General features: G+C 43.7%; 1 protein-coding gene across 1 annotated transcript in view; it reads left to right on the top strand.

Moving 5' to 3' along the window:
• Positions 1–799: 799 nt before the first annotated feature.
• PCCA (propionyl-CoA carboxylase subunit alpha) overlaps positions 800–24,754 on the top strand; it is a 279,424-nt gene continuing 255,469 nt past the window's right edge. The window contains exons 1-4 of the mRNA XM_027443682.3: positions 800–958; positions 9,127–9,204; positions 12,009–12,056; positions 12,151–12,219. Of these exons, the coding sequence (XP_027299483.1) occupies positions 905–958; positions 9,127–9,204; positions 12,009–12,056; positions 12,151–12,219 (249 nt within the window). The 5' untranslated portion in view covers positions 800–904. The remainder of the gene's footprint in view (positions 959–9,126; positions 9,205–12,008; positions 12,057–12,150; positions 12,220–24,754) is intronic.

Genomic DNA, 24,754 nt, shown 5'->3' with positions numbered 1-24,754 from the left:
CTGTGGAGCAAAACGAAAACGCCGTGGTGCTGCCGTGGGACCGTGTGCTTGGCGGATGCCGGAGGAACTGACGTCAGGTGCCTCAGGATATCGTCCTGCACGCTGTCCTGGTGAACGTCTCCGTACATCTGATCCACCACGTGCAGAGCCCACGGTGAAGGGCTGCATGTTTTGTACCTCCCTTCTGCTCTCGGTCCTGTCTGCTGGCTTTCAAAGACTTCCCAGGCGTGCTGGGAATCTGCTGCGTCCCCTTGGCTGCCAGTTGTGAACGCGGTGACCTCCTTCAGGCACAACGAGAGCGGTTTTCTTGCAGCATTCCCACCTGCGCGGCTCTGATAGGCACTGCTAGCACAGCAGAGAGAATGCTATAATGTATAAACAGAGGCCACTCCGTGCAGATTTTGTTTTAATCGTAGCTGGGAGGAAGGAGCGAAGCCCTGCAGCTGAACTATAGCATGCAGCAGGGGTGCGCGACCATTTTCCCTTCTGCCCCCACGCAGCCTTCCCCAGCACTGCTACAGCAGGCTAGGACAGCCACGCCAGAACCACGAGGCCACGATTTTCACCACTTTGCCTCCTCCAAGAAGGGGGGAAGATAACACTAAGCCCTGAGCCCCCTTCCTCAGAGCCCCTTTTCGGGCGAATCCAAAGCGGGGGCCGCGATTTCAGCCGGCAGCGAGCCCGGAGCGGGAGGCACACGAAACCGCGGCGCAGGGGGAGGGGGGGGGGACCCTGGGGATGCTCCCAGCGGTGCAGGGAGCCCAAACCGGGGGCTGTGGCTCCGCCATCCTCCGCCTCCCTCCTCTCCCTCCCGGCCCCGCCGCCTGCCGTGGCCGCGGGGATTGGCTGCGAGCGGCCCGGCCCCGGCCGGGTGAAAGGGTGGTCGGGCGGGGCGGCGGCCGACATGGCGGCGGCGCTGGGCGGCGCGGCGCGGGGCCGGCTGCGGGCGCTGCTGGAGGTGAGAGCCGGGGGCTGTGAGGGGGCAGGGGGTGCCCCCGCGGTCAGCAAGGGTTTGGGGGTGTACCCCGGGGGTTTTGGGGTGCTGTGGGGTTTGGGGGTGGTGCTCGGGAAGCAGCGCTTGCGGAGCGCTAGGAGCCCCGTTTGGGGTCGGGCTGTGGGTGACCCGCTGAGGGCAGGGTGCGTGGTGGAGCCCGGCTGCTGTGTGCTGCTGGGGTTGGTGGAGGGGTCCCTGTGCTTTCATTTTTTCGTAATTTAAAATTTTCCCTGCTGGAGGGGTTGTGTGCTGTGCCTCTCTGCTTCTCTCCTCTCCCTCGGTTAAAGAGGAGCTGATCAAAACTGAGGGATACATCCTAATGGGAACAACGCTTTAATTGCTGTAAAGAGCATGGTTCTCTGTTATTTTTACTTGCACATCTTAATTCATAGCAAGGGGTTATTCCTTTCTGCAAACGTGCTGTCTCTTACCCACCTATTCCTCCGCATAGCTGTGGCTCTTTCAGCTGTCACCTCAAGCTTTTTAGTGGCATTCTCCTCTTACTGGTCCTGGAAATGCGAGAAGCCCATTGCAGATCTGTGCTAATGTTTTTGCTGAAGACTTCAAACATTTAGAAAGCCTTAAGCTACGATATCTCTGCTGAGGCACTCACTGCTTTCTGCTCTATTACTCCTGCAGATTGCTTTGCTTTGCTTTAACAGACAGAGGAGATTATTTTGGATAAGAGCAAGCCGCAATATCTCACTGCATTGTGTAGCAGTTACGTGAAACTCACTGCTTTACATAAAGGAAAAGTGGTGCAAAATAGCTCTGCTTACAGTAGGAAGAGTCTGGATTTTTCACAAAAAGGAAATTTTGTGTAGAGGTCTGCAAGTTCAAGTGGAGGAGGGAGGAATAAGTTGCAGAATTATTTTTCTCTGTATAGTTCTGGGATAGGTGTCTCTCCAGAAATGTAACTCCTAAACTACACTGTAAGGAAGTCATCATGTGTTTTCAGGGATCATGTAACTGTATGGGGTTTACATAGCAAGGTTTTGGTAGCAGGGAGCTGTAGGGGTGGCTTCTGTGAGCAGAGCCCAGCAGCTGCCCCGTGTTAGATCAGAGCCAGCTCCAGAGGGCTCCAAAAGCGACCCACTGCTGGCCAGAGCTGAGACAGTGAGCAGTCCTGGTTGGACCTCTGGGAGAGCAGATTTAAGGAAAGGAAAAAAAAAACACCACCACCACCGACAAAAAACACCCACCCACAAATAAAACCAGCTGTACAACAGCAGTTGGGAGAGTGAGGTGTGAGAAGCAGCCCTGCAGCCCCCAGGTGAGTGTAGCAGGAGGGCAGGAGGTGCTCCAGGCGTTGAGCAGCAGTTCCCCTGCGGCCTGTGGAGAGGCCCCTGGTGGAGCAGGCTGTCCCCCTGCAGCCCATGGGTCCCACATGGAGCAGATCTCCATGCTGCAGCCCGTGGAAGTGGTGGACGTTTGAGGTGGATGGGGGAAGGTGTTTTTCATTCACTTCTAGTTTCTCATTGCTCTAGTCTGTGATTAGTAGGCAATAAATTACATTAATTTCCTTTATGCTGAGACAGTTCTGCCTGTGGCAGTAATAGGATAGTGATCTCCCTGTCCTTATCTGAACTCAAGAGCCTTTTTCCATCATATTTTCTCCCCCTTTCCCTTTGAGGAGGGGAAGTGAGAGAGTGGCATGGTGAAGCTCAGCTGCCAACCAGTGTGAAACCACCACAGTAACAGCAGTGGTTTGTGCTGCAAGGGCAGGTCAGCTTGAGAAGGGGTTAAAGACCAAAAGGATTTACTTTCCCTAGGTATTTTTTATTGGGAAACATGCAGAGTGCACCTGTGGTGCTGTGAAAGTGTATGGGAGAGAAGTTTCTTAAACAACAAGAGAAGTTTGGGAGTGATTGAGGATTCATTTGGAACTAGCAGAAGGCTGATGCTGTTTTTGGTACCTGTATATTTGTGTGGAAGACATGCTTCTTCCACTAAATAGTCCAAGGACTTTGATGTCAGTCCTTTGGAGTGTCCCTGTGAAAGGCCAGCTGTGCCTCCTTTCTTCTAAGGGATCAAGGATGTGATACCTGACTGCATCACTGCAAATGGTATAAAATGTTTCATGAGTGACACTTTGTAGAACAAAAAGCTACCTAGTAGCACTTGCGCCTTATGTAACTGACCTGTTTTTTTTAGCCTTTATTATCTGTGTAGGAAAGTCACCTTCAAGTTGTCAGTAACTGGAAAACATTCAGTCAGGTTTGCATGGGAATTGCTTTCCTAGATTCGTGTATTCTTTGCTGACATAGGCACATGCTACCGTTTAAATCTTCAAACTTGTAAGGGCTCCAAGCGCATTAGTGTGTGGGTGTGTTTTTTTCTTTCTAGGGCTAGTAGCTGGCCACTTGCCCTTGGCTTCTTTACTCTCTTGTGGAAGTCAGTGAAGGAATTGAGAAAGGGCAGAGAAAAAACAGGCAACTGGAGATTTAACTAATTACCGTGTTTCTAAGCTTAATGCTTGTGTGTTAGATTTTATGCAGATCTAATTCTGTGTAACTAAAACTTCCTTTTGAGTGCTTTGCACTTCTGGCTGGGAGAAAATCTGATTTTGAAAGGAGGTGGTGGTTACTGTATGAGGCTGAGAGATGGCTTTAGATATTGTGGTTTCAAAACTCTTCTGAGAAAGCTGTCAGGCTAAAATAATGGAGGAGAAAGTTATAAATAATGTACGTTATGAAATCTGCTGACACGTGGTTTTTTATCAGTGTAGATCAGTTTGGAGTGGTTCAACCAACCATTCAACTAAATGTATGGAAAGTTTCTGTGCTCTGATAAGTTATCTGAGCATTCACTTTTTAAGTCTTAGAAGTTTCCTGTACAGTGGGAGCTCCTCTCTCTCTCTTCTGTGGGATTTTTTTAAGCATGCTGTTAGTTCAGGGAGATGTTTTCCCCCTTGTTTGTGAGCACAGAAGCATTAGGCCAGAGGGGATGGCAAGATTGGGATCATCCTACATGTAGGAAGGGAGCCAGAATGGTCACTAATTTGGGGAGACGAATGTTGCCCTACAGTTGCAGAGTTCAGGGATTGTTTCCAGTATATAAACTACAGACTTTTAGTACTGGTAAGTACTCTTAAAGAGGTTCACGGATCAAGATTTCTGTCTTTAGTCACTTTGCTTCCAGGAGTAGCTGTCTGGATCCTGCAGGCAAAGCATGCTGTGCCATCTGCTGTGGGTGAGACTTTTTTTTTCTGGAGAAAAAGTTAAACTTCATTAAAGTTTACGCCAGGTTTAAAAAAAATAAAAAGTCTTGCTCTGAGATTTTTTTGTTTGTTTTTATTTGCTTTTTTTTTTTCTGTCCAAACTTTGCATTGGTGGTTCTTGCATCATTGTTATGGTGCTGGGATCTCTTTCACAGGCTCTAGCCTTGTTGGAGCTGTTTAAGCTGGTGCTGTGAGAAACTGTTCCAGCTTTCTGCAGCTGTTAGGTTTTGATCGCGGGCCATAGCTTTTCAGCTCCTGTCTCCTTCCAGCTTGACCCAATGCTGCTATTTGAGTATCTAAGTGGATAAACAGGACAGAAATCTGGCAGAGAACAAATTTTCCCCGCTCTTTGTGAGTATCTTTTCAGCTGGCCGTATTCCCTAGTTCGATTCACCATGTGACTGTACAAACTTCTGTACTGGCACAAGGGAGAAGGTACTTGGGTGTAGGAATGACTTAGTTTTTAAAAATAGCCTTGGGTGTTAGGAGTTCCCTTGCTTGTAGCTTGCCTGCTGTGTTGGCAGACATGAAAATTGGGTTTCCTCTCTGCCTCCTAGAATAGCTAATGATTCTCAGACCTGAGAGTGAAGGAGCTGCATGTATTTTAATGCAGTGGACCTTACAGAACAGTGTGCGGTGTTTTTGTTTGTTTGAAGCTGGCTTCAGGAGGATCTGCTTGTAGTTACAAGTGCTTTGCTGTTCAGCACTTTCTGAGGGAGTACAAAGGAGGGAAAGCGCTTGATTAGTATGGGGGGGAAAGCATTATTATGGCTGTTTTCATGGTTAAAGGATATGTACAATCTTGCGTTAACAAGCTAAACATTTCAACCTTACAGATTAAAATTCTTGCAGACATGTAGAAGCGTCTGCTTTCTATATGTTGTATACATAATCTGTCAAGGGATTGTCAGGTGAGTTGAAAAAGAATCAGAAAAGTTGCTGCGTAATAAAATAGGGGAGATACTACGTCTTCTTCATGTTCAGGATTACTCTGAAATACTTATGGCTAATGGGAAATAAACTGGAAATGTGGAGGTGTTCTTCTACCGAATACCCCTTCAAGTCTTGAACTTGAATCTCTGAAACCATAGGGGCACAAATATATCGTGGTAGGATCTCTGGCAGAGAGCAAAAGGAGGAATTAGAATACGAGAAGCAAGTGTGCTGCTCTAGCTGTTACTGTTGGGCACTGCTTACTGTATCTTCCAGTAAGGCTAAAATGTACATGCCTGCCACTGCTAGATGTATTAAAGCAAACCTTGGTGTGTGGAGCTTTCCCTCTCTGAAATCTGGAACTCCATCTCCATTTCGACTCAGAGACTTCTCTGCCCAGGTGGCTCAGTAGCAGCAAGGTATTTACCAGATGACCTGTACAACAGGGAAACATCCTCCCTGGATAAGGGACGTCTTTAAAAACACACACAAGTCATCTATAAATAATAAGTTAATTATTTTCTATTTTGTTACTGTGTGCCATGTCCTTAAACCACCACCTGAGGAGTTTTCACAGGGCTGCATTGGGGCCCTGGGAGATTCTCTGCTGGGCCTCAAAGCTGAAGTGAATGTGCCATTGTACAAATCACTGCGTACTTTGATTTACATGGAATTATTTTAGGGCTAGTATAGCTGTTCAGGTCAAAAGTCAGTTTGGCTGTTGTGTAATTAAACAGTAAAAGCAAGATGTGTTTCCAAAATACCATCCTAGCATGATGTATTAAGTTTAGGTGGCAAGGTTTTGGTAGCAGTGGGGGCTGCAAAGTTCTGGTGCCTGGAGCACCTCCTGCACTGACCCTGCTGTCTGCAGGGCTGCTTCCTTCACATTTCCTCACCCCACTCTCCAGCTGCTGTTGCACAGTGTTTTTTTTTTTTTTCCCTTCCTTAAATCTGCTCTCCCAGAGGTGCAACCAGTGTCGCTTATTGCCTCAGCTCTTGCCAACAGTGGTTCCCTTTGGAGCTGGCTGGAGCTGGCTCTGCTCTGACGTGGGGCAGCTAGGGAAGAGCAGATCCCATAGGGGTGGGAAAATCAAAGCCAAGCTCCTCAGTCTGGAGCTGAGCTCTCATAAATAAAAAGCACTAGTCTGTAGCCTTGAACTTTCAAGAGTCAAAATGTTTATCAAATTGAGGTAACCAGTCACGACAGAAATAGATTGTAATAGATATGAGCTGCCCGAGTTTGGCAAGGTAGGAAAAAGTCATTAGGTCCTGTACTCGGTTGAGGTTTGAGTTCTGGGATTTCTTTTTTTCCTCAGCATCTTGGCTAATGTTGAATTGTGTGGTTTCCATCACTCTCTTAACAGAGGGAAGTGGGCACAGCTAAGCTGGTGCTGAATGAGTTAAATAACTAGGAGCTGTGCATCAGAGATCAGTGATGGCTGTGGAAACCCACTTAGGCCACTTCACAGCTGCTTTTTTCTCTTTTTTCCTTTTGAGGAGGGGCGCCGGGGAAAGATGTGGTTAGAAATCAAGGTAGGTTTGGATACAGCTGTTGTGATAGAGCTGTTGCTCCTGCATGCTGCTGGACGCAATAGGTTTTTCAAAAGGCGTGCCTACTGTTTGCTGATAAGCTGCCTGCGAAATGAAGTGACAGATGTCAGCGGTTAAGTTGTGCCTGACTTTTCTTCTAACGCTTGAGCGCTTGCCAGAGTGTGGGAGACTGATCTAAGCTGTTTTTTTCATCTGGAAGGGATTAGCATCCACCCGCTCCTTGCTGGGGGAGTGTTACAGCCAGGCTATGCGCTGCTGTGGAGATGGAGCTTCAGGGAAGGTGCCCTCTGGGTCCCTCCTTCTGTTTTCCTGCCTTGCCTGGGGTGCTGTGGGTGAGGTTTCTTCTTCAACAGGCAATTACTAAAAACTGCAAAACACGACAGCTAGGACAACAGGCAATAAAACCTAGAAATCCAGTAAAAAGGAATGCTTTCTCTGGATACTGGTGGCTACAGTATGAGGAGCTGTTTTGTGTAATGGCTTGTAAGTATAATGACCAACATCTCAGGCTAGAAGAGAACTATAACAGCTATGAAGGTATCGTGATGTATAAATCTCAGCTGTACTCTTAAATATGATAAGTTATCCCTTTGTTCTATAAGGCATCCCTGGAGCACGTGTGGATTTTGGGAGACAGCCACTTACTGCACCTTGTGGTCTAGACTGGCTTGGCTGATTTTGAGAGTTTGAGTTTTGGTGCATCTTGTAGATGAACCTAACTATAGAGGGAGCCTGGGAGCCCAGAGGTAGGTGGCAGCCGAGTAGCTGTTTGCAGATGGCGCTTTGCAGTGTTCCTCTGTGGCCCTAGCCATGCATTATTTACAAAATGTCTAATTTCTTCTCAATACACACCCAATCGTTCAGTGGCTAGGAGCAGACCTTTAAGGAGAATCTTCCTGAAGTGGATTCTAGAGTAAGCAAGCTCTTCAACCTTTGTGTTTAGCAGTACAGATGCACAGAAAATAGAAACCTCCTCCCACACCCTGTCTTTCCAAAGCTGTGAATTAGAGCGAGATGCTTCCCATTTGGCTGAGCTGAGCAATAGACTTGATCTGGTTTTGGAAGTTACCCCCACATGTATTCAATTCAGGGCACTATAACTGATGTGTCTGTGTAGGAGGTAGCTAAGTTTTCTAACGCTGCATCATAACTGGTTTAGGCTAGGACAAGACTTTTATGTGAAAACTGTCTGATTCTGTAGTGTAAAGCAGAGCTGAGTGCAGTTGAGTCTTCAAATTTTTTTTTTTAATTGATCAACTGCTTAACTTTTCTATATAAAATATTTAGGTTTGTATAGGGATTTTTTCAAGGCATGGCTTAAATTCTGAAATTTAATGCTAACTGTACTTTTCCCAACAGAGCTTTTCCTTTCACTCTCCATCTGTGGCACAACTTTTCTGCCTTCTCATATGCGTTCAAAGCTAGCTTTGTATGAAAGGTGTTCACAAGAAAGTTCAGAGGCTTTGTGCCTTCCCCCAGCTAACTACAAGTCTTTAGGTTAGTCCCTCTGACCATTCAATTACTTTCTTCAGTGGCTAATAACTCAATGGAGATTTTCTGGTGCATCCTATATGACAAGGTTCAGGCTATTTGCGGTCCACTTCTGTCTGTAGGGCCTGGGAGGAGGGACTGTAGGGTCTGGGACTCAGCCACCTAACTGTGTGTACTCTGCAGTAGGAGAATATGCTCTGCTTCTGCTGCCACAGCTGACCTTGCTTCTCCCTCTGATGGGATCTAGATAACAATAAGGTCGCTGGAGGTGCAAGTGTCCTGCCAGGAACTTGGAATAATGGCCAACTGGTGGTTGTGGTTGGCAGAATTATGATCCCAACTGTGTTTTCCCTCTTCAGAGCCTGAAGCAGCTCGTCCTGTTGCATCCTCAGATGAAGAATAATTAACATCTGAAAACAAACAACCAAAACACAACTTCAAAACCTCCAATTTTGATTCTAGCGCCTCTAGTGTAACTTGCTTTTCATGTTATTTTTCTGGATTTTATTTTTCGAGGTTGGACTTGAGAATTGGAGGTTATTGGTGGTGTATCATCAGGGACTTGTAGGGTGATGGAGTGACCTGGGAATGCTTTAGGTGAGGGTGGGAAGATCCTGTTGCAAAACAGGAGCAGTGTGGCTGTTGAAAGATAAAGAAATATAAGCCTCGAAAAAACCTCTCTCATCCTTAGACGGCTGTCATGATGGGGTTGTGGTGGGGAAGACTGGGAGCCAAACCAGCATCTGAGGTTGCTTTTTGCTGTGTGAATGCTTGTGGGGGGGAGGCAGATCCTTAAAAGATTCTCTCTGCTTTGTGGGGGAATGCAAGGAGGGGCAGGGAAGAATAAGGAAGATTTTCCTCAAGATGTCAGTATATGAACTGTTTCTGTCTTACAGTAGCAGGAGAAGAAATGTTTAACTCCCTCTCTCTTCTGCAGTGTGAAACGCTCTGTTTGAGACGGTACCTTAAAACATCCCATAAGCTGTATTCAGCCACGTATGATCCAAATGAAAAGGTGAGTAGCCTGGTGCATGTTTTCCCTCTGTAGTGCTTTACTGTATCACTGACGTTTGGCTTTCAGAGCTATCCTCTCCCCTGTGCTGTTGCTGACAACAGCAGTTCTCGCAGTGAACCCCCTGTACTATCACTGATTTAGTTGCACATTCTTCTTCAAATTAAAGTTCCTTGCAGTATATTTGCTGGGATTGGATATTATGTCAAGTGCGTGTCTTGGTTGGAGAAGCGATTGTGGGCTTGGGACGGGTACATACTGGCCTGAACAAGTTACAATTTTGACACAACTATTCTTAATGTTTTATGTGGTGTGGGAGGTGCAGGCCTGTTAAAACTATTGTAAGCTAGACTATCTAAACACAGTTCTTAAAAACAAACACCAAAAAACCTGTGTGCATATATATATATATTTATATATGTTTATATAAATGCAGTAGTTGCAGCACATCTGTTAGATGGTCTGATGCACCTTGTCCAAATCCAGCTTGCTACTCACGTGCAGGGGTGAGAGCTGCAGAGCCTGGATGAAGATGGCTGTGTGAGGCCTGCAGAGCATGCTACATCCTCATTTTGGAGGCGGCGGCAGGAACACGGGTTTGCCTGAGCTCTCTGTCAGACTCGCTGACAGACTCGTGCGGTAGCAATCTCAATTTACAGTTACTAGCCAAGAAAAACTTTTCCTGTGGGAGGTTGTCTTGGCATGGCTTCTAAAGTAACACACTTGGAAAAATAACGTGGCTGAAGGTAGGCTCGTACTGAAGGGCAGGAATGCCAGCACTTCAGCACGCTTAGGCTTGCCCCATATCTACCAGGGTAGGGGTGATTAACCAGGAGTGAAACAGTATTAGAAAACAGGGGGAGAGAAACCAGTGTGTGCCCAGAACCATGGCTGGCAGGAAAAGTCTCCTGAAGAAATAACTCTCGACTTACCAAATGCTTCCTGTATTCTTAGTCTTTTTGCTTGTTCAAGGCCCTGATCCTTTTCTAAAGGCATAATTATGTTTAGACAGTGCAATCAGGTCTTTGGTTTATTTTAACTACAAGCCATGTCACTCCAGCCAGTGGCTTCTCCAGGTAGCTCAAGGTCTTCCCTGCCTTCTCCCTTTGCTGCCTCCTGCACTGGTTTTGTAATTCCCAGACTGTGGTAGCAGGCTTTTGTAAGCTCATTAGTGGAAATGTCATAAAAAAGAACTGCTGCATGTTACCTGAAAGCAGCATGTGAATTAAATTTCTCTTTTTACTTGCTGGACTGGAGACTTGCTTTTAACAGCAGGAATAAGAGCAGTTGTCTCCTGCTAGTAGTTATGTTGCAAAATTGGAAAAGTCAAATCTGCATAACAACTTGATACTGAAAGCCTTCTTACGATGTGACCGTGCTTGGTTAATAAAACAACTATTACACCAAAAAATAAGTTGAAGTATTTGAGTTGTTAAAGTTCTTACTGCTGAACATGTTATTTATTTTAATGTCCCTTCAAGGCTCTCTGCCTAAAGTGTTTTAGGTTCAGGACTAATTTGTGTGAGCATACTGGAAACCTTTTCCATTTTTCACCAGGTTTTTTGTGCAGGTCCCCAGCTAAAAGAACTCTCCAAACAAATCACCCATTCCTGTGGTGTTCTTGCAATATTTGTACCTCTGATAATTGAGCTTGCTCATCTTCTGATGGGATGTAGATGTGCCTGTGTGCGAGGTAGTAGTGCCCTTTCCTCACCAGGTCTGGCTGAGCTCGCCACATAAGCTTGTTGCAACTCTTCCCTTAATTTCTGTGGCCTTGCTTTCTGAATTTCTCAAATGCCTTAGTTTCTGTATGCTGTTACCATGTGGCAGCATTCTTACACTGACCATGTGCTGCCAGCTCAGCCCTGACTTTGAAGAAGTGAATTTGGTCAAGGGCACCTTGAGTACCTCTGTTCATTACACCTGTCTGTCGATACAAATTCCCCTGGTGGTTCTGCAGTTCCTCCCTCTTCTCTTACCTACATTGCACTCACTGATGATTGTGGGTGTAACACAGTGTCACTGCTGTACTTATAATACCTCCTCTTCCCCCGACCATATTAAAGGCAGCTGTTTGGTGTAGGGGAGGGAGAATACCGTTTGGTACTGAACCTGCTGTGTTGGAAGTGCGCCTGTGTGGTTAGCAAGGCCAGTGACTGCAGTAACTCTTACTCCCAGCAATGAGGTTTCTACACTGAGCAACTCTGCTCCTCTCTCACTTCATTTCTTAATAGAACGTTTTTGTCTAGGGAATAAGGCTGACTGGCTTCTGGCAGCTCGTTAGCCCCTTCTTCAATGCTCCTATCATGCCTCTGAGGTGTATTTACAGCATTAAGTGCAATCTAATGCAAAAGGTGACTGAGGATTTCACATGCACACTAAGCACTTGCTGTCTTGTTGCAACTAAATGCTGAGTGGGTAACAATGCCTTGATGCCAATTCAGGATTTTACCAGGTTCCTCACCTGACTTAGCTACACTGATGGGCAAGGCAGGTACAACTCGGCAAGAGTTGGGAGAACAGCAAGGATAGCTTCCATCAGAGGGAAGAGGAAGAAAAGGCAGAGACCTGGGAATCATGCCTCCTTTGAATATCTTCCTTGTATTCAAAAACAAGCAACTTGGGCACTTCTGGGAGTTACGGTTGGTGCTGCTTCTTTGGCACTGCTTGTGAGAGTCTCTTCTATGGGCTGGTCTCCTGCATCTTTGGGTTTTAGTGGAAATGGAGGAGAAAGGAGTGTGTGTTTCTGATAAGAGGAAAATTTATGGGGCATTCATCTCTCAAGGTCTTTATTCTTTTCCTTCCAGACTTTTGAAAAACTCCTTATTGCCAACAGAGGAGAGATTGCATGCCGAGTAAGTATATAGCCTTAAGGTTTTCTTTTTTTGTAGTTCATTCTTAAACTATTTGTATTTTAAATATTGATAATTGTCACTTCTTATATGGTAGGTCATCAAAACATGCAAGAAGATGGGGATTAAAACAGTTGCCATACACAGCGATGTTGATGCCAATGCTGTAAGTACTGATGGAGTGAAATAGTTGGGGTTTCAACAAGGCTTGCAACTGTTTCGAAGGTTTGTTGCTTACCATGGGAGGCATGTTTGCACTTTCCAAGTATCTTTGCTTATGCCCTTTTTTGCCCGTATGCTTAAAAAGAGGGGAGATACCATGGGGACTGAGTGAGGGGAAAGGGGGGGAACTGGACAAGTGTTTAGCACTGTTTTTCTGTGAACTCTCCCATGTTCTGCTCATATAAATGGTATCTTGTTCTTTTGTTCTTTCTGGATTAAGCCAGGCAGTATCACCTGGTAAGTAGCTGCTCTTGTGCAGCAAGTGTAAGAGTGACAGTGAAACCAATGTTTTGTTTTGCTAATGAACACAAAACGCAATGAAAAATGGATTTTAAGAGATGGAGAACTTGGTATAAATTGTTCTGTGGCTGGTATATTCAACTCATTGCTTTCCACTGGCCAGAAGAATGCTCTCACCTACCAGCTGTGCTGTACAAGTGTGCTGGAGCTGTTCCACTGGATGCTGATATTGAGGTGTCTGGATATTCAGTGGTGTGGCAGGAAGGTGGTAAAATGGGTCTCTAAACAGGGAAGATACTTGTCTGGCTACTTGGTTGCTTCTTAGGTTTTGTGGTCTCTTCTCTAGTTTATTTTGGAAGTATTTTAAGTCTATTGTAGCAGGAACAGAAAGTTAGTATCTTTTGTGCTCTCTCTGAGTGATCCTACATCCAATATAGGCATACTTGCATATTCTTGTTGACTAAAATAACATTTTATTATTCTTTGCCTGCTGGACTAATGCAGGAGAAAGGTTTGGGGGTGCCTCCACGTTCTAGGATTGTTTATTGAAATCTGGAAGGGATCAGAAACCCCATGTTATGATTTCATGAAAGAGGTCCCTCAGGCAAGTTGACAGGAAAAAAAAAAGTGTATTTTATGCTTGTCAGGACTTGGTTTGCTCAGTGCTTGAAAAACTGAAGCATGATTTGTGCAATTTGTGAAAGTTTAGTTAGGAGAACTTCGGTGTTTTCAGAATTAAGTGAAAGGGGAGAGCTGTTGGGAGTTGGACTTTGACACAGCTTTTGTCTGAGTCCTTTTGCAGTTCTATTCCTATATCACCTGCTCAGTTTGAATAAATAGGCTGCAGGTAGAATAAGGGACTGAAACCAAATTTTTCTTGGATGAGTCGTACATGTATGCTCTACTGCTGAATTTCTATGCCAAGTAATTATTTTTTTGAGGTGCATGAGGAATATACTTGGTCTGGATTTTAACTGGTATCTGCAACTGGGAGTATAGTAGCTTGTGGATGCTCAATGGACTGTGAAATGATTTCCTAATAGATGGGTGTCAGGCATTATGATAAATCATAATTCTTCTGGAAGCCAGGGGTTAAGTGGATGTGAATGCAAAGTACTCTGTATGATCTACAATCCCTCTGGTAAAACAGAAGCATGCTAATGGGTGCTTGTATTCCATCTTACATGTATATTATCTGCTGTTAGGATAAATGGATCTGCTGTTTAGCAGCACTGCATAGCCTTGTTCACTGGCATGAATTCTGAAAATAGACTAAAAACCTGTTTAAAAAGAGAGCGTGTTCTGTCGCCAATCAGTAATAGACTCGGAAAATGAATTGGTCCCTCCAGTGTGTCTGGATGGCTTTATATTTATTGTACGGACACTGCTATGAACTGGAGAATATGGAAAGTCTGAAAGTAATAAGTAAAAATTGAGATTGAAGAGTATAATGAGGGAATAAGAATGACAGGGAAAAGTACAGCTCATGACCTTAGGGAAGGGAGTACAAATAGCGCGTTACAAAGAGAATTGAAAATATAATAGCTGCTCTGCTTCAATCTACAGTGCCGTCTTCGCTTTAAAAAGTGTATAGGGTCTCTAATTCCTAATAGTTCATAAGAAAAAGTAAATTCAAGCTGGTATCTCAGAAATGCAGTAATGTATTCAGAACAGTTCATAAAGATAACCTGTTAAATGCTGACATTTTGAGCTGACGGACAAAGACGAGGCTCTAACAAATTCTACAAGGGTGAAATAGTGCCTGCTTAGCCGCGTTGAATCTTTACTTAGTCCAACAAATCTGGCTGTGTGCGCTGAAGAAGCTTGCAGTATTTAAAAGAAAGTGAGGGAGATTTTTAATCACACAGGGAAGTGTTTTAAACACATGGTAGTTTTACAGATATTACTTAGACTTAATACAATCGGATCCAAAAAATGTGCTTGAGTCTACCGTACATCCTCTAATCACTTCCTTGGATGCTTGCACTGGGAAATAGTTTAACTAATGTCATTTATCTTAATGACTGGGAAATTTCCAGTAGTTCATTGTTGTGTGAATGACCTGGCTGTTGTGGTGATGTGTGTGGCTGCCAGTTTGGATGATCTGGATAGATGAGTCCAGAGGCCGATTTCTATGACCGTGTCACTTGTCATAAAGTAGTGACAAAAATGTTTTGTCCCATGTTGTTTATTTTTGTTCAGGTTGCATCGACAGCTACCTTCTTGGTTATACCAGTGGTAGAAAGCTGTCAAACACTGAAATCAGAACTGGGAGCTGATATATCCTGCCAAATGAACCTCTGTCCCCATGTAGCTAGGAGAAACCCGCTTGCTTACTGGTGGGATTCTGTAAAAGATGTGACTCTCGATTTTTGTGCTTGACAGGATTAAGCCAGACTTCCCTCACTCTTCTAGGACTTGTATTGCAAAGGCAATGAATGCCATAGGCAACTACCATGATGATGATAGTCACTGAACCAAAGGCAGGTGTAAATTTAAAGGAATAAATTTGAAGATTGAACTAGCTACCCATCCTAAACTTATTTGTCTTTAATAGGGATAGTGGGACCCATTTTTAAGTGATGGCAGGAGTACATAGGGTCTGTTTACAAAAACTATTTTTGAATAAAATGCATAAAACCAGCATGAATTGAAGCAAACTTTCTGTTTTGAACTTAGAGCAACCTTTGAGATGAGGTCATAGTCTCTTAAAACAGCTGTGTAGCTTCTTACTAAAACATGGGTAGCCTGATGCTCTTTCTAGCAATTCATTTGTACAAGTAACTTTAAAAGGAGGGTAAGCCAGTTTCTTATATCTTCAGTTTCTTATATCTCTGTCTTTCCCTTCTGTCACACTTGTTGAAAACAGAACTGAAATTGAATCAGGGCTGCTTTAGTGTGCATATCTAAGAGGGGAAAAAAATAAACCCATAAATTATCTAGCAATTCAGGCTCCTCAGTAACAGCTTCTAGTTTGTTCCCTACCTAGTGTTGTATGCCTAAATGACCCTAGCAGGCATTTTCAATGGTATTTGTGTAGGAGTGATATATAGTCTTAAAGGTGTTGATCTTTACTCAAAAGATATTTTAAGGCACGCTAGTGAATAATCTTATCTTAAAGCTGTACTCTGATAGACTTATATTTGATTTTTTTTTTTCTGTTGAATGTTTTTTAATGTTAAAACTGTCTGAGATCTTTATGGAGTTTAGTGTTGAATGGAGGTGGTGGGAATAGCTGAAATATATATAGACCTTCAGTGAAACTACTTGCTTTTTTGTTTTCTTCAGACTTGGTTTCTGTGGAACACAATGGCAAAAGTCTTGAGTATTCTGTTAGCAATATTCATTTTGACATGATGATTTTACATATTAATGAAAGATAATTAGACTATAACAATACAAAAGAACTTTGATCTCAAGAAATTAAAACTTTGGTAATGTGAGGAATTTTGGTTTAAATTTGGAATGTAGTAAAAATTGAACAGCCTGCTGAAAGCTCAGTAATACTTATCTGAAGAAGGGAAAAATAAAGAATAAAATAGTATTTGGTGAACTTTATCTGGAGAAATAGCCAAAGATCTGAAGGATTTCCATAGGTTAAAAGCATAAATTGTTATGGTGATAGGAAGGCAACATTAACAAAGCTTAAAAGAAGGTAGGTGAATTCAGGAGCTTTTGGGTGCTTGTGCACTAATGCATATTTGTAGGTAAATGATATTAAATGGGATTGCGTTACATTTATATTGCCCAGGGGGTGTGAATGGGGAAAAAAGATGACGTCCAATATTATTTATGCTGTGGAAGATAAGTTGTTTCTTAACAACTGTCCAGAAATAAAATCAGTGTGGTGTGAGGAAAGCAGTCTGGCAAAAAGGCTACTCAGACTCACAGAGAACACACTTGGTCAAGAGGTACTGCATATATTCAGAAAAGTAGGTCATAATTGATGCTTTTTAAGTTCTTGAAAATCTTAGATAATACATTTTATTATACATGTTCTTTCCTGCACTTCCCCAAAATAAGTTCATGCAAACAGTACAAAATGCTGCTTATCCTTCAGTGTTCAACTTGTAAAACACTAATTCTTTATACTCGGATAGGTACAGTGGGGAAGGACCAATAGAATTTGAAAAAGTATAATTCAAACATCCTGTGAAACTATTTTTGGGGTGAGAAAACAAGCAAAGAATTTTCAGTCAAAAAAGAATAATCGTATGTATTTTTTTTCCCCCTGAACTGATTGGAATAGGGGGTTAAGATGAAAGAGCCTCCTCAACCATAAATGTAACACTGATGGTGCAAACATTGTCAAGGAAAGCTAGAGGACTATTGTAGTGCCTAATGTAATCAGCTAAAAGTATGATAAATGAAGAACAGGCTTTCACTAATTGGATCTGAACAAAAGAAGGTATAGCATAAAGCAGTGAATGAGATATAATTTTATTTGGCATTTTTTAACACAGCAGGGATTCTATAGCCATACGAAGCAATGAACTATAAATGACTGAAAAAATCCCATGGGAAAGTAATGTAAACTACTCAAACTTCATGGAGTATTAAACATCTAGTTTTACCTCTAACACAGTTTTTTTCTATCACTCACTTAAGACTTCAGGTGTTATTGTATTAAAAGGCCTCAAGCAACGATATCTCCAAATTTTTTTTAACTTTTGCAAATCATCTTGTTCTGCTGGAAAATATAAACCCCAAAACAATGCAAGTGCCTTTTAGTGCTGTAAAATTAATTGCATGTAATTTATCTGTTCTCTAGAAACACTTTTCTTTGAAGGAAAACAAAACAATCAAACTATTATAGATCTTCAGTTTCTAGGTCCCAACTTTGTCTTTTTTTCAAGCTTGAAATTTGAGGTAGTATTTCAGAAGAAAGTGGGGCAAAGAAACTTTTTTAAGGAAACTGCGAAGCTGATTAAGTTTGTAAGCTGCTATAGCAAGTCTGTATTGAGGAGAATGAATTTGGATGAACAAGTTGAGCTTTTGACTGAAACAATAAAAGCATAACTTTGAAGATTTTTTCCTACAGCTTAGCAGAATGCTGTATGTTCCTTTTGTTCCCAAGAAACCTACTTGGTAGAAATAAATATTTGGGGGGGACTTGGCAGTTTGTATTAATTTAGAAAGAAAAACAACCAAACGCCATAATTGTATTGAAAGATGGAAGTTTGTCCAAAACTGAGGAGTTTTCTTTACTTATAACTAACTCACAGAGGTTTTATAGTTTAGACAAACTCTCACTTACTATTTGTTTTGCCGTTTACTTTTTTAAATATGCAAAACTATAATCTGTCATCTGCTCCAAAATCTAGAAATTTAAGCATTTTAACAGCTCACTGCCTCCCAATGGCACTTGGAGTCTGTGCTCAGATAACCTGAGGAGAGGAGATCTCGTTCGAGTACCTATAGGAAAAGCAAATGCTAATATTAATGTCTTGTTTAAATACATTTTCAAGACTGGTGACATTCTTTGCCTCCATGTACTATGAACTTCTAGTAGTTGGTGGTGTTTCTTCTTTGCAAAATCATATTCTGCACTCTTTGGAAACATCAGGGGCTGTTGCAGTTGCTGTCCTGCTCTTCCTTCAGTATTTAAGTACCTGGCTTTTGCATGTGTCCCTGTATTACAGCTAGGACCATGCCTAACAAATGAAATTGTCTTTTCTTTCAAAGACAAGATGGCATGGCGTTTGTTTCTCCACAAGAGATGGTGGAGGTGATGTCACTTTTTCTGTCCCTTTACCTTATTGAGTGAACAACAAATGCTGAGTAAAGTATGAAATGTCAGTGGTGATAAGGTAGCTTGGCTCAGCTGGAGTGTTATTTGTGTTAGGTTTTGGGTGAAGGTATAGCACTGGGCAAGAGAAGAAGGCTGCAGAGCAGAAGGCTTTAAGCATCGTGTTGGCTGCATTTTGGGGACTGTCCCTGAAGGTGGGAAGTGTGCGTTGGAAGGAGGGAGTTGAACCCAAGTCTTTCTTCCTGTGTGAGGAGCTTTTTTTAAGTACCAAGCTGATTTATTTGAAGGATCAATGCACAGATTAAAATTAACTTAGCATAAAGCTCATTTGGGGGAGGTGGTTGTCGGAAGGTGTACTGAATTGTCCTTGGGATAGGAAAATGCCAGAAGTTTGTTATGACTTAAATATCCAGGTGGTCACTGCTGTAGAGAGTGGCTCTGTGGGTTAGCAAGTACTGTGGAGGATCAGGACTGGGGCTGTAGGGTGTGGAGATTCACGCTGAAGACACGGTGTCCTTGCTGTCTGCCTTTTATCCCTTTTGGGTTGGTTTTAGTGTGGTACTGTGGACTTGGTGCCCGTTAGCGGTGGCTTGATGTGCTTGCTGGGCTGCGTCTGTTGGTTGAGCCTGGGAGACAGCCAGCTCGTGTGCCTTGAGGCACCTGTGTGGTAAGTGAAGGTGGCCAAGAGATTAACTTAAATGCTGATGTACGCTTGCTTGAGGCTACTGTGATTGCTAGCTTGCATGGCTTTGCCCTTCTGGGCACTTCCCTGACCTTGTGCTGAGCTGTTCTAGTGCTCTGAACACACCAGACACCTTATTTGTCAAGTTAGTTAATGTTTTTTCTCCTGATTTGGTATGCTAAAATATTTCAGTGGAATGCCTGATGGATGCTGGAGCCGTTTATGGAGGGAAGATGAGTTAGGTCAGCCATCAGTTAAGCTGACTGGTGCCGGCTGCAGGGCTGTGACCTGCGTGGGGAGATGCACAGGCACCTCGGGGCTCATCCTCACAGTCACAGAATCACAGAATTTCTAGGTTGGAAGAGACCTCAAGATCATCGAGTCCAACCTCTGACCTAACGCTAACAGTCCCCGCTAAACCATATCCCTAAGCTCTACATCTAAATGTCTTTTAAAGGCTTCCAGGGATGGTGACTCCACCACTTCCCTGGGCAGCCTGTTCCAATGCCTCACAACCCTTTCAGTAAAGAAGATCTTCCTAACATCTAACCTAAAACTCCCCTGGTGCAACTTAAGCCCATTCCCCCTCGTCCTGTCACCAGGCACGTGGGAGAACAGACCAACCCCCACCTCTCTACAGCCTCCTTTAAGGTATCTGTAGAGAGTGATAAGGTCGCCCCTGAGCCTCCTTTTCTCCAGGCTGGACAAGCCCAGCTCCTTCAGCCGCTCCTCGTAGGACTTGCTCTCCAGGCCCCTCACCAGCTTCGTCGCCCTTCTTTGGACCCGCTCAAGCACCTCCATGTCCTTCTTGTAGCGAGGGGCCCAAAACTGAACACAGCACTCGAGGTGCGGCCTCACCAGAGCCGAGTACAGTCCTGGCAACCAGGCTGAGCAGGGCTGAAGTCACTAAGCTAGTCACTAGGTTGAGGCTCTTTGAGTGTCCTGGCTCTTTCCTGACTCCATCCTTCACCCGGGTCTTCAGTAGCACCCCTTTGTTCATGCAGATTCACTTCTCTTGCTCCTGTGGTTTGCGAGTCCCAGCTGTGCTGTGTGCTCTCTGCTGTGGTTGTGGGCACACAGAGGTACGATCTCTTTTCAGGCTGTATTCACGAGCAGTGCTGTTTGGTAATCTTATCTCATTTCTTATCTGTGTGGGTGTAAGCACTGGTTAGCAGGCTTTGTGCTGAATTTCTCTATGCAATTAGGACTTGTAGGCAGAGATAGACCCGAGGCAGAATTTTTAAGTAATGTTCACAACTGTGTGGGGAATGGCTTTGGCAGCTGTTTTCAGACTGTGGTGTCTATAAAGAGTAATTCTCTCCCATTCTTACATTCCTATCCCCTGTGTACCTTATACTTCTGTTAGCACCACTGTATGTGCAGCCTTCTGGTAATTGGATCCAGGCTGCTTATATGTCTGAAAAGAGTTTGAAGAAAAGAAAGAAATGGGCATCAGTAAACTCATGTGACTGCCTGCAGGGCTTCATGAGGGCTACAGTTAATGCTCTCAGGACACATGGTTGGGACCAGGAGAAAGGAGACTACCAGATTATCCTTTTGAGAGGCAGTATGGATTTAGTGTCTTAAGGTAAGGGTGTCCTTGATATCAGTTTCCTTCCCTTCTACCTCTTCCCTGTATACCCTAATGGTGGGATATGTGGTGGAACTTTGTGAAGAACTGGATCAGGAGGCAGAGACATCTTTGAAGATCCTTGTAAGGAGGGTTGTGTTTAAAGCCAAATACATCTGACTGTTATCTGTACAGCTCAGCAAATAGCTGCAGGATGTTGTGGGATCTGTGGCTGACAGGCTTCGGTTCCATGAGTGTGATCCTGGTGTTTTTATTCCTATAGAAGATTGTAAAAATAGAAACTAAATTCCATATGACGTATCTAAAAGATAGAAAAACTCAGGATTGGAGACATTAACATAGCAAAATTTGTCAAGTTCTCTTTCTTAGAACGAGTGAACTCCTCAAAACTGAACTTGGAGAGGATAGGTCTGTGTTAAACAATTAAGCATAGACCAAAATCAGCTTTAGTTCAGTGCTTGTCTCATAGTGTCTGGCTAAAGCTTAGTCTTTTAAGTCAGTATGGTCAACCTTGAAGCCTGTTTTCAGATCTTCATTGCAAATCAGTGCAGCAATTCTTCTCAGTGATAGTGTCAATAATTAGTGTTTGAAATTACTTCCAAAAAGAAGCTTTCTGAAACAGCTTACAGCTGTTTTTTGTGTTATTGTTTTAATTCAAAAACACAAAGCCCCAAACCACACACTCATTCATGTCCCCTGTTTAATATAGGGCAAAAAGGTAGTCTGAGTAATTGGTGCAAGGTAATAGCTATGCCTAGTGGTGACTTGGATTTGATAGAGGTGTGTTTTATTTAAATGCAGTACCTTTTTTCAGTTTCTGTCTCTGTCTCGCTGTGCTAATTGGACAGTGCTCTGAGTTCATAAACGCTAATTTGATGCATGGTATTGCATGAATTCCTGCAATACTTTCTTAGTCCCTAGCGTTTAATACTGGCTCACCTGTTGACTTCTGAAGTACAGACCTTGTAAGGTAGGACATTGGCAGTCATCGGAGTCACCTGTTGTAATGCTGGCTCTTGACAGAGTTGTGACACAGCTTGCTTGTGACAGCATGTCCTCTCCCACGTCTGCTCTCTGTAGTAATGGCACATCGCTTTCCAGGAATCACGTCTTTAAGGTTGACCTTTGATCATTTTGTTCTTGTCCATTTTACTCCATACACAGCTTCCTGAGGCACTAAGATCGAACCTGAGAAGCAACAACAGCTTCAGCATGGCACTGATGGTACCTGCTGGGGGCAGTGGGTGATAGTGCTTTGGAAGGAGGGAGCAGGAAGGGAGGACAGCACAGTTCTTCACATCCATTCTTCCACGCGAATAATCTGAGTTGCCTGAGTGAAGTTGATACGTACTCTTCCTTTTTTGATCTCTAAGGATTGTTTTTTTTCCACTGTAATATAAAAATCCCAGTCTGCAAGTAATGCTAATCCTAGAAGATCTGTTATGAAATCATGGATTTATTTTGTATCCCTTTCCCACTGCATTTTCTTTGTAATATAAGATTGTAATAAGGGGGGCCATAACTCCGTAAGTGCGTGCAGCCACCAGAGCAGTGAGCACACGTTGAGCTTGGGTCCCACAATAACGCAACTGTTAGGGGCTGGCTCCCTGCAGGAGAGGAATGTGGATGGAAGCCGAGGCAACTGGGTTGGATTGCAGGCAGATAAGATCCCGGTTGGTGTGTGGGATAGTGGCACGGGGCCAGCGGTTGCAATTGGTTTGTGATGTTGCATTAAGAACTGGTGTGACAGAGTCATTTTCCAGCCCACGTTGGTTGGCACTTCTGACAGCCTCTCATCTTAGTGTGTTACAGCCACTTGCTTAAGCATCAGGCGACCTGCCTTACTGTGGGCTTTGCAGTGATACTCTTTACTTACCTTGGCAGTGGTTGTCTCCTGAGAATTACTTTTTTTTTTTTTTTTTTTTTTTAAGTCTGAGATGGTGTATTACTTTTCCAGATAAATGAATCTGAGCAGTTGGTATTTGGTCTACTCACTTGTAGTGCTTTATAGTATTGAATAGGGGAGACTCTGAAGGATGTCATTAAACAGCTTGTATTAAGGTCTGATCATGAGAATGTCTAAGGGCTAGTGAATGAAAATCTGTGTGCCTCAGTATTGACTTAAATAAAATGTTCAATTATTTAACAGTGTAGCTGCATCTCAGACTGTCATTTCTTTTAGGAGTTAACTTCCTCCACTGATTTAAAACGCTACTGGAATATCAGAGGTAACCTGAATAAAGCTTTTATTTCTAGACTTTCAGAGAGCGCAGCCTCTATCCTCTTATGGGATGCTTTGTCTCATAACTGATATGGGTATATAAACATCTGTGGGTAACTAATCCTCTTTCCTTGTATGTATATGCTTATAGGGGAGCACGTGTGCATGGTGAAGGTGCTAGTTTGGTGAATAAAAGAGAGGTTTCCTAAGCTGCAACCGGACCTTGGTGGGGGCATTGTATCAAACTGGGGCTGTATGCATTTACCAAGAAGACAGAGGAGCTTAAAACTTGTGTAGTGCAATTCCTTTCTTTTAATGGAACTTCAAATTGATGCTTGTCTGTTCTTAGGTGTTATCAACACTACGTTCCTAAAGGATACTTTGGGAGTTGTATTGGTTACGTATTAGGAACTAGTTATGATAGTCCCTGCAGAAGTTGTCCTATGGCTTTATTATTTCTTTATTAATCCCTATTATAAGTGTAAAAGAAAAGCGGCTCTGAACAAATGAACTCATGTTAATGATTAACTTCTGACTGCTGGCAAGATTTAATATTTAGAAGTACGTGGAAGGGGTGAGGAGGCAGTCATCCATGCCTTGGGCTAGAGCAAATACCTGGCACTTCCTCCTGAGCCTGGGATTAGGGGCAGGGCAGTGGGGTCCTCCAAGTGGGAGGCATGCTGTGCTTGAGGTGCTGGGTTGCAGGTGAAGGGAGCTGCAGGAAGGAGGTGAGCTGACTGCAGGGTCGCGGAGGACAAACACTGGCAGGTTCTTCTGCAGAGAACCTGTGGAGCCAAGAGATTTGCAAGAGGCTGTACTGGAGTAGGTAGAGGACAGAGACTCAGTATAGGGAAGGCTGTGACTTCTGTCAGTACGCCTTGTTGTAGTTGTCTGCCAAAATCCTGATCAAGAATAGGAAGCAGATGAAACTAGTTTAAGAAAACTGCAGGAAGCCTCATGACTGCAGACCCTAGTACTAATGTGGGCTTTTAACCATCTTGATATCCGCTGGAAATGTGGAGTGAAAGTGCTCTCAGGAGCCTTCTGGAATGCGTGGCGGGTGATTTCTTGGCATAGATGACTGATGGGTTGGCTAGAGGAAATGCTGTGCTGGACATCTTAGGAAGAAGGAAGAGCTGATCAGGGCTATGAAGCTTGATGACATCTTTTGGAAGAAGTGAAATTTAGGTTCTCAAGAGAAGTAGGGCAAATAGCAGAACTATAAATCTGGACTTAAGGAGGACCAGCTTTGGCTTGAGCAATGATTTGATCGGCAGGATCCCATGGGAGACTTCTTTTGGAGATCAAAGCAGCCTAGGAGACCTGGTTGATATTCAAGGAAAACCTCTAAGCACAGGAGCTATGTCTATACTGGATGGTGTGAAAGGGCAACAAGAAATTTCTGTGTATTGGCAGCCAAAGGAAGGAAGAAGAAAATGTTGGTTCATTGGGCATGGTACCTAATAATGACAAAGGGTACAGAAGAGACTGGGAGAATCAATGCCTTTGCTTTGGCCTTTACTGAGCAATTCCCCTCCTAGCTGTCCCAGGTCCCTGAACCTAGCTGTAGTACCAGGTAAAGTATAGCCTTGTTCACAGTTGGGAAAGATCAAGTAGGTATCACACAAAGTCTGTGGGCCTGGATGGGATGCATGTGACAGAGCTGAGGGAATGAGCTGATTTCTTTGGGAGACTGCTGTCTTTTATTTTGGAAGTGTCGTGGTGTTGTGGGAGGTGCCTGATGACTTGGAAGAGACGAACGCATCTCCAAGGAGGATCCAGTGAACTAGAGGAAAGTTACTGGAGGAAGAAAGAACAGAGTGGTGTGAGTTTTTGGAAAACGTGTCCTACCATATGATGGATGAGAATATGGCCGAGAGCAGTCAGCATGGATTCATTAGGGCAAATCGTGCCTGGCCCATCTGGTAGTCATAGTTGATGTGATCAGATCCATGAATGAAAGAGCAGCTGGTATCATTTACCTTGTCTTCACTAG

The sequence above is a fragment of the Anas platyrhynchos genome, chromosome 1 (genome assembly GCF_047663525.1).
Source record: "Anas platyrhynchos isolate ZD024472 breed Pekin duck chromosome 1, IASCAAS_PekinDuck_T2T, whole genome shotgun sequence".
In the NCBI taxonomy this organism is placed as follows: Eukaryota; Metazoa; Chordata; class Aves; order Anseriformes; family Anatidae; genus Anas; species Anas platyrhynchos.
The sequence above is the reverse complement of the archived record's forward strand: the minus strand, read 5'-3'. Positions and strand labels throughout refer to the sequence as shown.